This window comes from Micromys minutus (assembly GCF_963924665.1).
Source record: "Micromys minutus genome assembly, chromosome: 27".
Lineage (NCBI taxonomy): Eukaryota > Metazoa > Chordata > Mammalia > Rodentia > Muridae > Micromys > Micromys minutus.
The window spans coordinates 33,174,882-33,187,248 of record NC_137962.1 but is presented as its reverse complement, the minus strand read 5'-3'; the positions used below and the strand labels follow the sequence as shown (position 1 = coordinate 33,187,248).

The window sequence follows — 12,367 nt, the reverse complement described above, 5'->3', positions numbered from 1 at the left end:
ATATCTAGGGTTGCCATGACTCTCTCCTGGTCCAGTTAGGATGGTGGGGTGGACTACGGGGTACCCATCGTTTGGTATATCTGTTAATTTTTACATGGGCTTTGTATGCAGCCCACTGTGTGGCAGGACATGGTACGGCCTTTGCCCATCTCCTGAGTCCATGTCTGGCAGGACTCTGTTTTAGGAGCCGGGCCTCCGAGGCCAAGCCAGTGTTTGAAGGTGAAGGGAGAAAGATGGGCAGACAAAAGAATGATGGAGTCGGTCCCTGCACGTTTTCCCAGTGGGCCTGCGGGGAGTCTCCAGAGACAGAAGTGATGCTGAGACCCAGCCTTGGTGCTGTTGCAAGCAGTATGCATTACTCCAGTCTTCCCAGACCCTTAACTCTGTCACAGTGCGGTGACCTGGGCCAGATCACCTGTATGGCCAGGATCCTCCGCCCCTGAGAACGTGGGGCTTCCTTCTGCCGTTAGGACTTTGCACAGCAGTTGGCCAGGTTGTTCATGGCTGGGCGATGTCTGGTGTGATCAGATCTGGCCATTCACTGTAGAGCTAAGTGCTCACTGTCAGTCTCCATATAGAGCTGGAACCAAACATGGCGGGGGGCAGCAGACAGCGGGCAGCAAGTGATGTGTTCCACCCATTTTCTTACAGGGAACCCCCCCGTCATGTCCAGGTGAGGCCGAGGAGTGCTGTGCTGAACATGCTCAGGAGGCTGGATAGGATCAGGTTCAGAGGCCACAAGAGAGAGGACTTCCTTGATCTAGCCGAGTCCCCAAATGCCTCGGACACGGAGTGTGGAGACGAGGTCCCTCTGAAGACACCACGGCCCTCGCCCCGGGACAGTGAGGAGCTCAGGGACCCTGTGAGTATGCCAGACCCTGAGTTTTTTTCGTCCCTCAATATGGACAGTGGGGGTAAGGGAAGAGGCACCCAGTTCATAGGTGGCCAAGCTGAATATGGACATGGGGAAGATTCATGCCTGACCAGGCTGTTTAGATACACCCAGAAGCCCATTTCTCTGTCTCCTGTTGCCTGTCCACAGCCCACAGAGCCCACTGTCTAGGTACAGTGCTTTGTCTAGAAGACGTAGTTTTTCTGAGTGTTTGGGAAACTTGTCATATAAATACAGTGCTGTAGCCTGGCTGTCCCTTCCCTGTCGTCGTCCCCCCGCCCCAGTGTTGGTATAGTGACAGGGCAGGGAGGGCGTGGCCGGTCTAAAAGCTACTGGCATACAGCTTGTCTGTCACCTGCCCAGCCACTGGCTGAGCCCTCATTAACCCACACAGTGGCCAGTGGCAGGGAGCTCGGTGTCCAGGCATCAAATGTCACTGGAGAACCCTAGTAGCCAGGGCAAGGCTTTGGTGTGAACAAACCAAGGGCCCCTGCCTTCCAGAGCTTGTGTTTCATTGGTGTGTCAGGCAGGGGAGTGCAGAATAGAGCTGTCTCTCCTCTGGACCAGTCTCTTCATTCTCAGGCTGGCTGTGGTGTGCACATCTGCTCAGTCTCCATCCCCAGGACTCCAGCATCCTTGAGTGAACTTGAGGGCCATTGGTTTTTCTCTCTCAGCCCCTGAGCCTGGTAATCTTTCCAGATGTGACTGCGATCACTGGCCTCCTCCTAGCTCTTGTATTATTAATACCTCATAATAGGATGGTGAGTGTGTACTGCTCCTGGAAGATTAATAATTTACCAGTGCTGCCTCCTAAGAGCCTGGCTGTGTGCCCTATGCTGCCTAGCCCGATGGGTGGGGCCACTTGCCTTCCTGTCCAGCCTCCTGGTATGTTTGGCTGGTGCTCTTCTCAAAGTTCAAAGTCAATGGCCAGTTCATTAGTTTTTGGTCTAGAAGTGGGTCGTACTCTTTAGCTCGGTATGTCCTGTTTTACAGGTGACAATACAAAGTAATATAGACCTGACAGAAAGACAGTATCTTGTCGAGTGCTGGGGTGGAGGTGTGCAAGCCATGGGTCTGGAGTAAGATGAGAATCTTTGGGTTGAGTACCTCAGGGGCAAGAATTGCCCTACACACACACACACACACAAACACACCACACTCATAAGCATGCATACATGCACAAACACAAATATACACATATACACTCACACATACATGCATGCATATAAACATATACATGCACATGTGTGAGCCTACAGACACAAACACACACATACACAGACACTCACAGAAAGAGAGAGGTAGGGGGATATGAGATTTTGGGTTCAGTGGCCTAAAGAACCTACTCAGAGGCTGAAGCATGGTTGTCCTGGCTGTTACTCTGTCTGCCCATCTGTGTGTCCAGCCAGGATTGGGTGGTGGAATTGGGCCTACCTCCCTGTATGCATATCTGAGGTAACACGAGGCAGAGTATGGAGAAGAGGGTGGTAGTTGGGCGTAAAAGTGACTTTTATTCTCCTGTAGTAATTACTGCCTCTGTTGGCTAAACTAGTCCTAGTCCTGGAAGCTTCTAGCTTCAATATAATCTAAACTAGACCTAGAACGTTTTCAACCTGTGAGGCTTACTATCGAATAAGCTCACCCTTTCTAGCTCTTGATGAACTCTGGCTGGCTGATCAACTCAAGCTGTTCTGGCTCAAAACTTCTCCCCACGCAGACTGATTCAATCCGGCTTCTCTTGACTTCTTATTGAATTGCTCTGCTTGGCCTCATGCTACCTTTGCCGATCTGTCCTAGTCTTTTGGCTCCTTCTCATTCTCTGGCTTGTTCTGTCTTCACCTCTGTCTACCTTGTTCTCTCTCTGCAACCTACCTCTGCACAACTGTCCCAGTAAAACTACCCTCTCTCCTTTAGTCTCACAGCGCTGCTTTCTTAGGTAGCCTCTCTTTTCTCCCCTTGTAAGAATCGGGCGTATCCTATTCTGTCCAGTCTTTCTCTGATTCGTCACTTTCTCCATCACTCAATTAGGCATCACTTTGAACATGGGTGTTTCCTTCTTCAAACTGACTCTACCTTCATTGTTTGGGATTCAAGGTGTGTACCAAGGGAGTGTCAGCATTCCAGCCAGAGAGATTAAATGTGTGTGGTAAGGGCGTGAACCACACCCCAACTAGAAATAGGGTTTTTCAGTAAATAACACAATCTTGGGGTTCCCAGTGGGATCAACTGTCCTACAACATATGGGTCTCTTGGGATAGCCACCCCTAGCCATAGCCTCACGTGGCCACTTAGCTGCAGAGTCTAGCTAGAATCCAGTTTGAAAGAGGTTCCTGTAATATAGACCATAAGTACTTTTAGCCCATGTGACCTACCACCTCGGGATGTCTGGCCAGCCCCGGACCTTCCGCTGGTGACATAGCTAGGTGTGGGGTTGCCAGAAGATTCTGAGTCTGTGGCCTCAGCCCGTGGCCACACGCACAGCTGGGGACCCTCATGGCAGTATTGGCTGATGATAGGGTTTAGGTAGAGAGTGACATATTATTCTAGGCCAGGTTCTTGTGGCTACTCTGGGCGATATTGGTCTAGAGGTGGAACACCTGCTGAGTAGAGAGGGCAGGTAAGCCTGTGCCCTTAAAATTTGCATATCTTATTTTGCTTGTCTTAATGTCACAGGGAGAAGGCCTGTCCCTGGTGTGTGTTGTAGTCGCCAGGGTGCCCTAGTGGGTGAATTAATCGTAGGCAGAAGGGCGTTAGCCCAGAAGGTGCACGTGCTGGGCTGGCTGGAGAAATAGGAGAGGAGACCGCAGGGCGTGGAGCTCTTAGCTGGAGGCAGAACATCTGGATTTAGGGGATTCTAGGAGCCCTGGTGAGGGAGGATCAGTCCTGAAGCTGGGTTGTTTTAGGGTGAGTAGCTTAGATGTATGATGTGGAGAATGTAGAGCAAATAGATACATGCCAGGTCATGGTGCTGGTTGGATGGGTCACCTCTGATGTGTTGGAAACTCCCCGTGAGGCAGAGAGGTCCTGGGGGATGTGTTGATTTGGGAGGTAGGCTCCACTTCCTGGGCTGCAGCCGAGAGCGGCTCCTGCAGAGGTCTCAGCAAGGTCAGACCTGGCATCTCGGCTCTTGTACCTTCTGGCATTAGGGGCCCTGTGGGTAAACTGCACCAGCGGAACCATGATGCCAGGAATCATGAGGAATCTCTACCGTGGGTTCAGCCTTGAAGGAAAAACAGGTCCTTGCTCAGGTCACTCTGCAGAGTGCCAAGTTACGGTTGCAAAGGGACTAGGTGATGCTGTTTGCCCTTAACCCACCCCTCAATACCCACAGTTTAAAAGGGGGACATGTTTGTCCTTGTTTGAGCCTCAAATGAGATAATACTAGTTGGCCTGTTGTTACCATGCAGGTAGGTATTAGCACCCATAAACAAGTGACTCAGAGGCTTCCTTCCAGGCCAGGTCCTTTACAGAGGCTTGGTTGTTTTTGTAGACTCTGCTCTGGGGTCTCTCTCCAGGGACTCCAGGTCAGGGTGCACAGTGGTAAATATTTTCCTCTACCACACCTGTCTAGTTCCTCCTTGGGGGTGAGGTGGCCTTTTGCTTTGTGCAGCCTCATGGAGAGATGAGGAGCCCAGGCAGCAGTGTGGAAGCCTTAGTGGTTGGTTGATTTGATGCCGGGCTAATAGCAGCACCCTCAAGGCATCACAGGGGCCATCATGCCAGTCAGATTCTGTGGGCTCCAGTGGATGTTTTATATTGTGCAGCTCAGGAGGAACTGCATGCTTTAGTGGTCACGGGGGATTCCCCAGCTTCTACCCTGCCCACCACTGGCCTGCTGTGTCTCTGTGACATTGTATATTCTTAAAAAAATTTTTTTCAGGCATAGTAGTTCATGCCTTTAATCTCAGCACATGGGAGGCAGAGGCAGGAATCTCTGTGAGTTCAGGAACAGCTTCTATATGTCTGTTTGTCAATCCATCCATCCACCCATCATTTATCCATCCATCTATCATCTATCCATCCATGATCTACCACCCATCCACCGGTCCATCCTTTTACCCGTCCGTCCATCCATCCATCCATCCATCCATCCATCCATCCATCCATCCATCGTTCTGTATTCATCATGACATGTGAATAGAGGTCAAAGTACAACTTGTGGGAGTCGATTCGCTCCTTTCACCATACAGGTCCTAGGGTTCAAACTTAGGCTGTCTGGCTTGGCTGCAAGCACCTTCACCTGATGAGCCCCTCACTGGCCTGGCATTACCTGTCCTATACATTTTCCTGTAAAACAACTGGCACAGGGTATGGCCTCTGCTGTCTGGCATTTTTCTTTTTGTGACTTAATAATGACTTGTTGTTTGGGCTCAGGGTATAGCTCAGCAAGGGAGAGGTTACCAAGCATGTGCAAGGCCCTGTGGTCTCCCAAGTGTATCTATGTGCCAGATTTTCTGGATGTCAGGATATGTCTAATTCCAACACACAGGAGGCTAAAATTTAGCCAGATTACAAGGTCATCTTCGGCTATATAGCAAGTCCTGGGCTAGCCACGGCAATGTAACAAGGCTCTGTCTCAAGAACAAAACAACAACCCTAAAATAGATAAATAAATAAAACCCCACGGTTTAGATGGATGTTTGTTTATCCACACACAAACCAGTAGACACTAGATTTGTTTCCATTTTGGGGCTCTGACAAGCAACAGAACACAGGCAGTATAGTTTCTCACAAACATCTGTTTGCCTCTGGAGTCACTGGGTCACGTGGAGGCCCTATGCTTCCGAGGGAATTGCTATGCCAGTTTTTCCCAGGTGACGAGGCCATTCCCCACTTCCGAGCATGGAGTCTGTGGTGGCACAGGTTCCCTGTTCACCTGTGCCCTGTGGAGTTCCTTGAGGGCCATTGAGCTGCTTCTTTCTCAGCAGGCATTCAGGCTCCACTGTGGAAGATGTTTCTGCTCTCAGTGACCTCCCCACTGAGGGACACTGGTACCCTCGAGAGGCTGCTGAGAGCCGTCCTCCTCCAGACAACGGACTTCATCCTTACCGCTGGCCTAGATACTCACGCTGTTGTTTCTCTGCCCAGGGTTCCCTCCAACTCCTGTGTCAGCTAATTCAGGCAAACCTGGCAGCCCAGCTTGCCTGGCTTCTATCTCTACACTCACTGCATTATGTAAATTTACAGTGGTGTCATCTCAGCCTCAGTCTATGTCTAGGCCCCTGGCTCCCAGGTCACAGTTACTCCTCCTAAGTCTGAGAAAGGGCCAGCCGTGGAACCATGAAGCTCGCAGAAGGATTCGGACAAGAACTTCAGCACAGTACCCTGGGGTCTTGTCACCCTTGTTAGAGACCTTGATCACTTGGCCAAGTCCCTTAGGCCTACCTTCTATAGAGTCAAGGGACTTCCCAGAGCTTTGACCTCTTCTGCCCTGAGGCCACAGAATTGACTTGCTGATTGGAACCCCTGAGGCCAGGTGTTAGGAAACCCATTCAGGGATGTAACTGAGCGCATTCAAGTGTAGCAGGCCCTCCAGGGATGAACTGGCTGCTTTTAGCAGAAGCTTGCTAAACCCATCAGATTAACCAGCCCCTTTCTGGCCCTCTCTGCCTTCCCTGCCAGTCTCACCCTCGGCTTGCCAGTCGTGTGGCTACCCTGCTCTCTGCTGGGAAGGTTGGCTGGTTCCTCTCCAAGCTTCCTTCTTACCCCCATCACTTGGGGTTCACCCTTCCTGACCTGTCAGTCTGAGAAGAGTGGCGGGCGGTGTCGTTGTGGAATCTGGTTGGTCTCCCGGGATGAAAACTGGCATTACCCGTAGGCTCCCGGATCCCATGGTTCCATCATGACCCCAGTCAGGGGTCTGGAGCTTGACCTTGCGGCCGAGGAACCAGCACATATAAACTGGACAGAAGGAGAGCCAGGGTGACTGTGCCGTGCCTGGCACTTGATAGGTGGCAATCTTTTGATTTGCAAAAGAGCCTTGGGTTCACCCCCAGCATCCCCACTCCTGGGAGCGAATTGATATCTAGAGCAGTTTGTCCTAGGACCCCACTCCAAGGCATCCCCCAGTGGTCAAAGCAGGTGCTTAGGATGAGGGGACATGGGTATACATCCTCGCTTTGATCCCATTAACAACTGGCAGTCCCTCGATTTCTTCTTCAACCTCCACAGCAAGGCTATATGGGAGGGCTCTGTGGAACCAGTGACAGCTCCAGCAAATGGAAGGTCACTTTCGCCCCAAAGCTGGATGCTTGGGGCTTTCAGCCTTCCACTGTCTTTTCCCAGGGTTAGTGTCCTTGCTCTGGACCAGATCTCCCAGGCGATATAGGCCAAGTTCACTGCCTGCTTAAGACTCCCAGGGTCCCTCTTCTCTCCATCATCCCATGAGGACTCCTGGAAGGAACGGGTTGTAGGGAGGGCAAAACTTGAGTGGAGGAGAGGAGGTGAGCTAGCAGCATCGACTACCCTGTGCTGGGTAGAGCTTACTTCTTGCCCATGGGGTCTTCTCTGCTATGTAACAGTTTTGGTCATCTCCAGGGCAGGGCCTCGGTTATCCTGAATGGACTGTACCACTCCTATGGCCTGGCTCACCTAGGACTCCTGCTGTGGGGTCAGTCCCTAGACAGATGGTACCTCAGACAGGCCTGCTAAGTCCAACATAATACTCCCACTGTAAGCTTGCTGGTGCCTGTGTGCAGAGCTAGTGAAATATTTAACACATCTCCTTGTAGGCTAGCCCAGACTGTAGTCAGAGTGTGGGGCATTTCTTGGAGATAAAGCAGGAACAAGGCTGCAGAGCTCCTGGGCTGCCGGATTCCATTTCAACAGTGATGACCTTGTTCTTAAGATAGGCCTTGCCTGAGTGTGCTGAGCAGGGAGGCTAGGCGTGACTCAGGCACACGGAGAATGGGTAGAAGAACTTTTAGAAGGTGCCTAGACGGAAGGGCCAAAGGAGTTGGAGACAAAGAAATTGGGAAGCACATGCTAGAACCAGTCTGAGTAGAGCTGCCAAGGGAGGAGGAATTATGAAATATGCTTATACCTAAACTAAACAGTTAGGTAGTGTACTGGCTGGTTTTGTGTCAACTTGACACAAGCTGGAGTTAATCACAGAGAAAGGAGCCTCAGCTGGGGAAATGCCTCCGTGAGATCCAGCTGTAAGGCATTTTCTCAACTAGTGATCAAGGGGGAGGGCCCAGCCCATTGTGGGTGGTGCCATCCCTGGGCTGGTAGACCTGGGTTCTATAAGAAAGCAAGCTGAGCAAGCCAGGGGAAGCAAGTCAGTAAGTAACATCCCTCCATGGTCTCTGCATCAGCTCCTGCTTCCTGACCTGCTTGAGTTCTAGTCCTGACTTCCTTTGGTGATGAACAGCGATATGGAACTTGTAAGCTGAATAAACCCTTTCCTCCCCAACTTGCTACTTGGTCATAATGTCTGCAGGAATAGAAACCCCGACTAAGACAAGTAGTGAAGTAATAGGAGGTCAAGACGGGGCAAAGTTGGGAGGCAGGTGCTGACCAGAGCTGACTTAGAGATGAACCGGTCATGGTATGTCCTTAAGTTTGCATCTGGGATTGTGTGAGTCCTGTGGTCCCTTCAGAAACAACCAGACATCTGATTACCCAAGCCACCTTTAACATTTCGGGGCTAATCTACAGGTGAGGGGATGGAGACAGGCAGCCATGTTGGAGTTTGCTTGCGGGATCGATTGCCTGTATATATGGAGTCGCTGGCTCACTGTGTTTAGTTTTGGGGCTGGCTGGATCTGAGCCACTTGTGGACAGATGTCTGCCTGCTGTTTCTGGACTGAAGGTCATCTAGCTTCTCACCTGATCATGAACTTTCTTGAGATCTGCTATGTGACCTGGAACACAGGTGGCAAGAGTGGGGGGTGCATATTGTCTTGAGGAGTTTTCTTGTGTTAGACAGGGTTTTTGGTGTGCTGGGATACTTGTGAGCACCTAGTTCTTCTAGAACAGGTACCTCTTAGCTGGATTTCATCTGTCAGTCTTGAGCTGGGGAGTGACACCCTAGGGCCCCTTAGCCTTCAGCCAACCCAAGCTTTCACGTGACACTGTACCAGCGGACCTGGTCCATGTCCCTGTAAACATAGCTGAAAGTACAGGCCGGGATGCAGACGGTATCCATGAATTGGAGGGCTTTGTGCAGAGCCTCGGGTCTTCCAGCCCCTTCATCCCAGGTTGTGGTCCCTGAAAGGTACACATATGGAGAGCTGGCTTGTTTCCACACATGTCCTATTGCCTAGGAGAGGTTGCCATGTCAGTAGCAGGGTGCAGCTGTGGGGATGACCATGTGTGTTCCCACTGGCCTGGGAGGCTGTGAGGTGCTGGGTGGTCAGCAAGATACATAGCTGTATCCAGCACCCGTGGCAGCGGCTGTGGGAGCTGTGACTAGAGCTAGTCCTTGGCCTCCGGGGCAGGACAGTAGTTGAATTTGCTCTCTGGAGAACCAACAGGAAGGATCTGGTGTGGCATGTGCTCATCTTGGTTCCTCATAGACCCCACTTAGAAGCCACTTTCCCCCCTTTGATCTATTCAGTGTGGGATAGACACCCTCGGGCTTCCATTAGGAGGGTCAACTGCTCTGGTTGGGTCACTTCCTGGCCGGACAGTCCCATGGTTTCCTCCATCTGTATTTCGACAGTCAGTGTTGTTATCATCAGGAGGCTTAATGCCAGCAGGGTGTGACAATACACACGGTTTTCCCAGCACTCAAGAGGTTGAGGCAGGAGGATCGTGAATTTGAGGCTGGTCTGGACTGTATCGTGAGACTGTCTCATAAGGTCAATGTCGGGAATCGTGCTCTATTAGGCTTCTGCTTTATCCACTGAGGCAGGATCTCTCAATCAAACCCAGAGCTCATCGATAGTGAGAATTGAAAGCCTGTCTACTCTAGTGATTCCCTGTCTCTGCTTTCTGAGGCTGGGATTACAAGTATCTACTGTGCTCACCTGATGTTTGTAAATGCTCTAGGGATCCAAACTTTGGTCTTTATTCTCGAGTGGCAAGTGCCTTAACCACGGAACAATCTTCCCAGCCCTCACATAGGGTTTTGATTTCTGTGTTATTTCTTAAGACCTCCTGTCAGGTCTGAGCAGATCCATACTGGGTAGGCTGGTTGTAGAGCCCATGTTTCCTTGTCTCAGATGTTCAGGAAAATGCTTGCCGGGATCCTCTGGCCATTATTTTGACCATAACATACCTTCCCTTGTGATCTGGGGCTCTGGGGCCTCCTAAAACCAACTGGGATCAGGCAAGGCTGCTTCCGTGTGGTCCTCTGACTTTGGTCTTCTCCTTTCAGGCTGGTCCAGGGACCCTCATCATGGCGGCAGGTGTGCAGGACTTCAGCAGGACAGAGTTCGACCGGCTGAATGAGATCAAGGGTCATCTGGAAATCGCCTTACTGGAAAAGCACTTTCTTCGTGAGTGTGAGGAAGTACTTCTTCGGCGGGGGGTAGGGGGGGATGGGTCACAGCTGAGTCAGGGTGAGCCAGAAATGTTATGCTATGGACATAGAACAGGTGGCCCTTGAGGGCAGCTGTGGATGGGGGCAGACGAATGCGAACGTACGCATGCGTGGAGGTAGGTGTGAACCTAGGCGCGTGCAAGGAAAGGCTTGGACTAAGATATGAACTTGGACTTTGAGGTCCCCACAAGATCTTTCCCTCTGAACGTGCGTCTTGTCTGTCTTTTGCCTGTTGCTTCCCCCAAACCTAGCCCTGGCCTGTGCTTTGCAGACGGGGTAAAGAAGCAGCTGGAGCCTTGATGAAATTTGGGAAGACTGTCATGAATCAAGCATAGTTAACTCAGAACTTTCAGAGCTCCTCAGAGGCATCTGAAAGTATTTGTGCTGTTACATACGGAGGCCGGTGGGAGGACACTGGGACCCGGTTTGCTGGCCATCCCCCTCCTGGCTCCTGCTGGCCAGGTCTGGACTGTGGAGTAAGGAGGAGGTAGTTTTTGGCACAACGGGAGCTTTTGCAGGTTGGACCCAGTAGCACCTCTTGCTTGGTCTTTCTCATGGCTAGCACAACCTCCTGCTCTTGCAGATAAGTAAACAGAGTAAACATGAGTAGACCAAGTCATCCTACTGTGTGCTGAGAGTAGTAATACGGTCTTTTTATTTTATTAGATGCTCTCTGTATTGACATTTGAAATGTTATCTCCTCCCCACACCCTGCTCCCATCTCCCCTCCCCCTCCACTTGTCTTCATGAAGGTGCACTCACTCCCCATCACCCTCTCCACCCCATTACCTTGGCATTCCCCTACATTGGGAAAACGTGCTCTCTCTGGACCAAAAGCCTCTTCTCACATTGATGCCAGACATTGCTATCTTCAGTTACATATGCAACTGGAGCCATAGATCTCTCTCTGCTCAATGGTTGGTGTTTTAGTCCATGAGAGTTTTGGAGGGTTTGGTTGGTTGATAATGTTGTTCTTCCCATTAGGTTGCAACCCCTTTCAGCTCCTTCAGTCCTTTCTTTGGCACCTTCATTGGGGTCCCTGTGTTCAGTCTGATGGTTAGCTGCAAGAATGCTCAGCTGTATCTGTATGACTCTGGCAGAGCCCCCGAGGAGGCATCTCTATCTGGTTCCTGCCAGTAAGTACTTCTTGGCATCAGCAATAGTGTTTGGGTTTGATGGCTGCATATGGGGTGGATCCCCAGGTGAGACAGCCTCTGAATGATCTTTTCTTCAATCCCTGTTCCTCTACTTGATGTTGTACTTCCTCCCATGAGTGTTTTGGTCTCCCTTCTAAAGAGGACTGAGACATCCCCATTTTGGCCTTCCTTCTTTTTGAGCTTCATATGGTCTGTGAAATTGTTTCTTGGGTATTCAGAGCTTTCTGGGGCTAGTATCCACTTATCAGTGAGTGCATACCATGTGTGTTTTTCTGTGACTGGGTTACCTCACTCAGGATGATAGTCTCTAGTTCCATCCATTTGCCTAGGAATTTCATGAAGTCATTGTATTTAATAGCTGAGTAGTACTCTATTGTGTAAATGTACCACACTTTCTGTATCCATTCCTCTGTTGAAGGACATCTGGGTTCTTTCCAGCTTCTGGCTATTATAAATAAAGCTGCTATGAACATGGTATATGTTATATACCATGTATCCTTATTATATGTTGGAGTTTCTCTGGGGTATATGCCCAGGAGTGGTATAGCTGGGTCTTCAGGTAGTACTATATCCAGTTTTCTGAGGAACTGCCAGACTGATTTCCAGGGTGGTTATACCCGCTTACAACCCCACCAACAGTGGAGAAGTGTTCCTCTTTCTCCGCATCCTCGCCAACATCTGCTGCCATCTGAGTTTTTTTTATCTTAGCCATTCTGACTGGTGTAAGGTGGAATCTCAGGGTTGTTTTGATTTGCATTTCCCTGATGACTAGGGATCTTGAGCATTTCTTTAGGTGCTTCTCAGCCATTTGGTATCCCTCAGTTGAGAATT

General features: G+C 50.5%; 1 protein-coding gene across 1 annotated transcript in view; it reads left to right on the top strand.

The window, feature by feature from the left end:
- Nucleotides 1–12,367, top strand: part of GRAMD4 (GRAM domain containing 4) — a 76,393-nt gene that overhangs the window by 30,783 nt on the left and 33,243 nt on the right. Inside the window, exons 2-3 of the mRNA XM_080939809.1 lie at nt 652–862; nt 10,215–10,335. Coding sequence (XP_080795935.1) covers nt 652–862; nt 10,215–10,335 — 332 coding nt within the window. The remainder of the gene's footprint in view (nt 1–651; nt 863–10,214; nt 10,336–12,367) is intronic.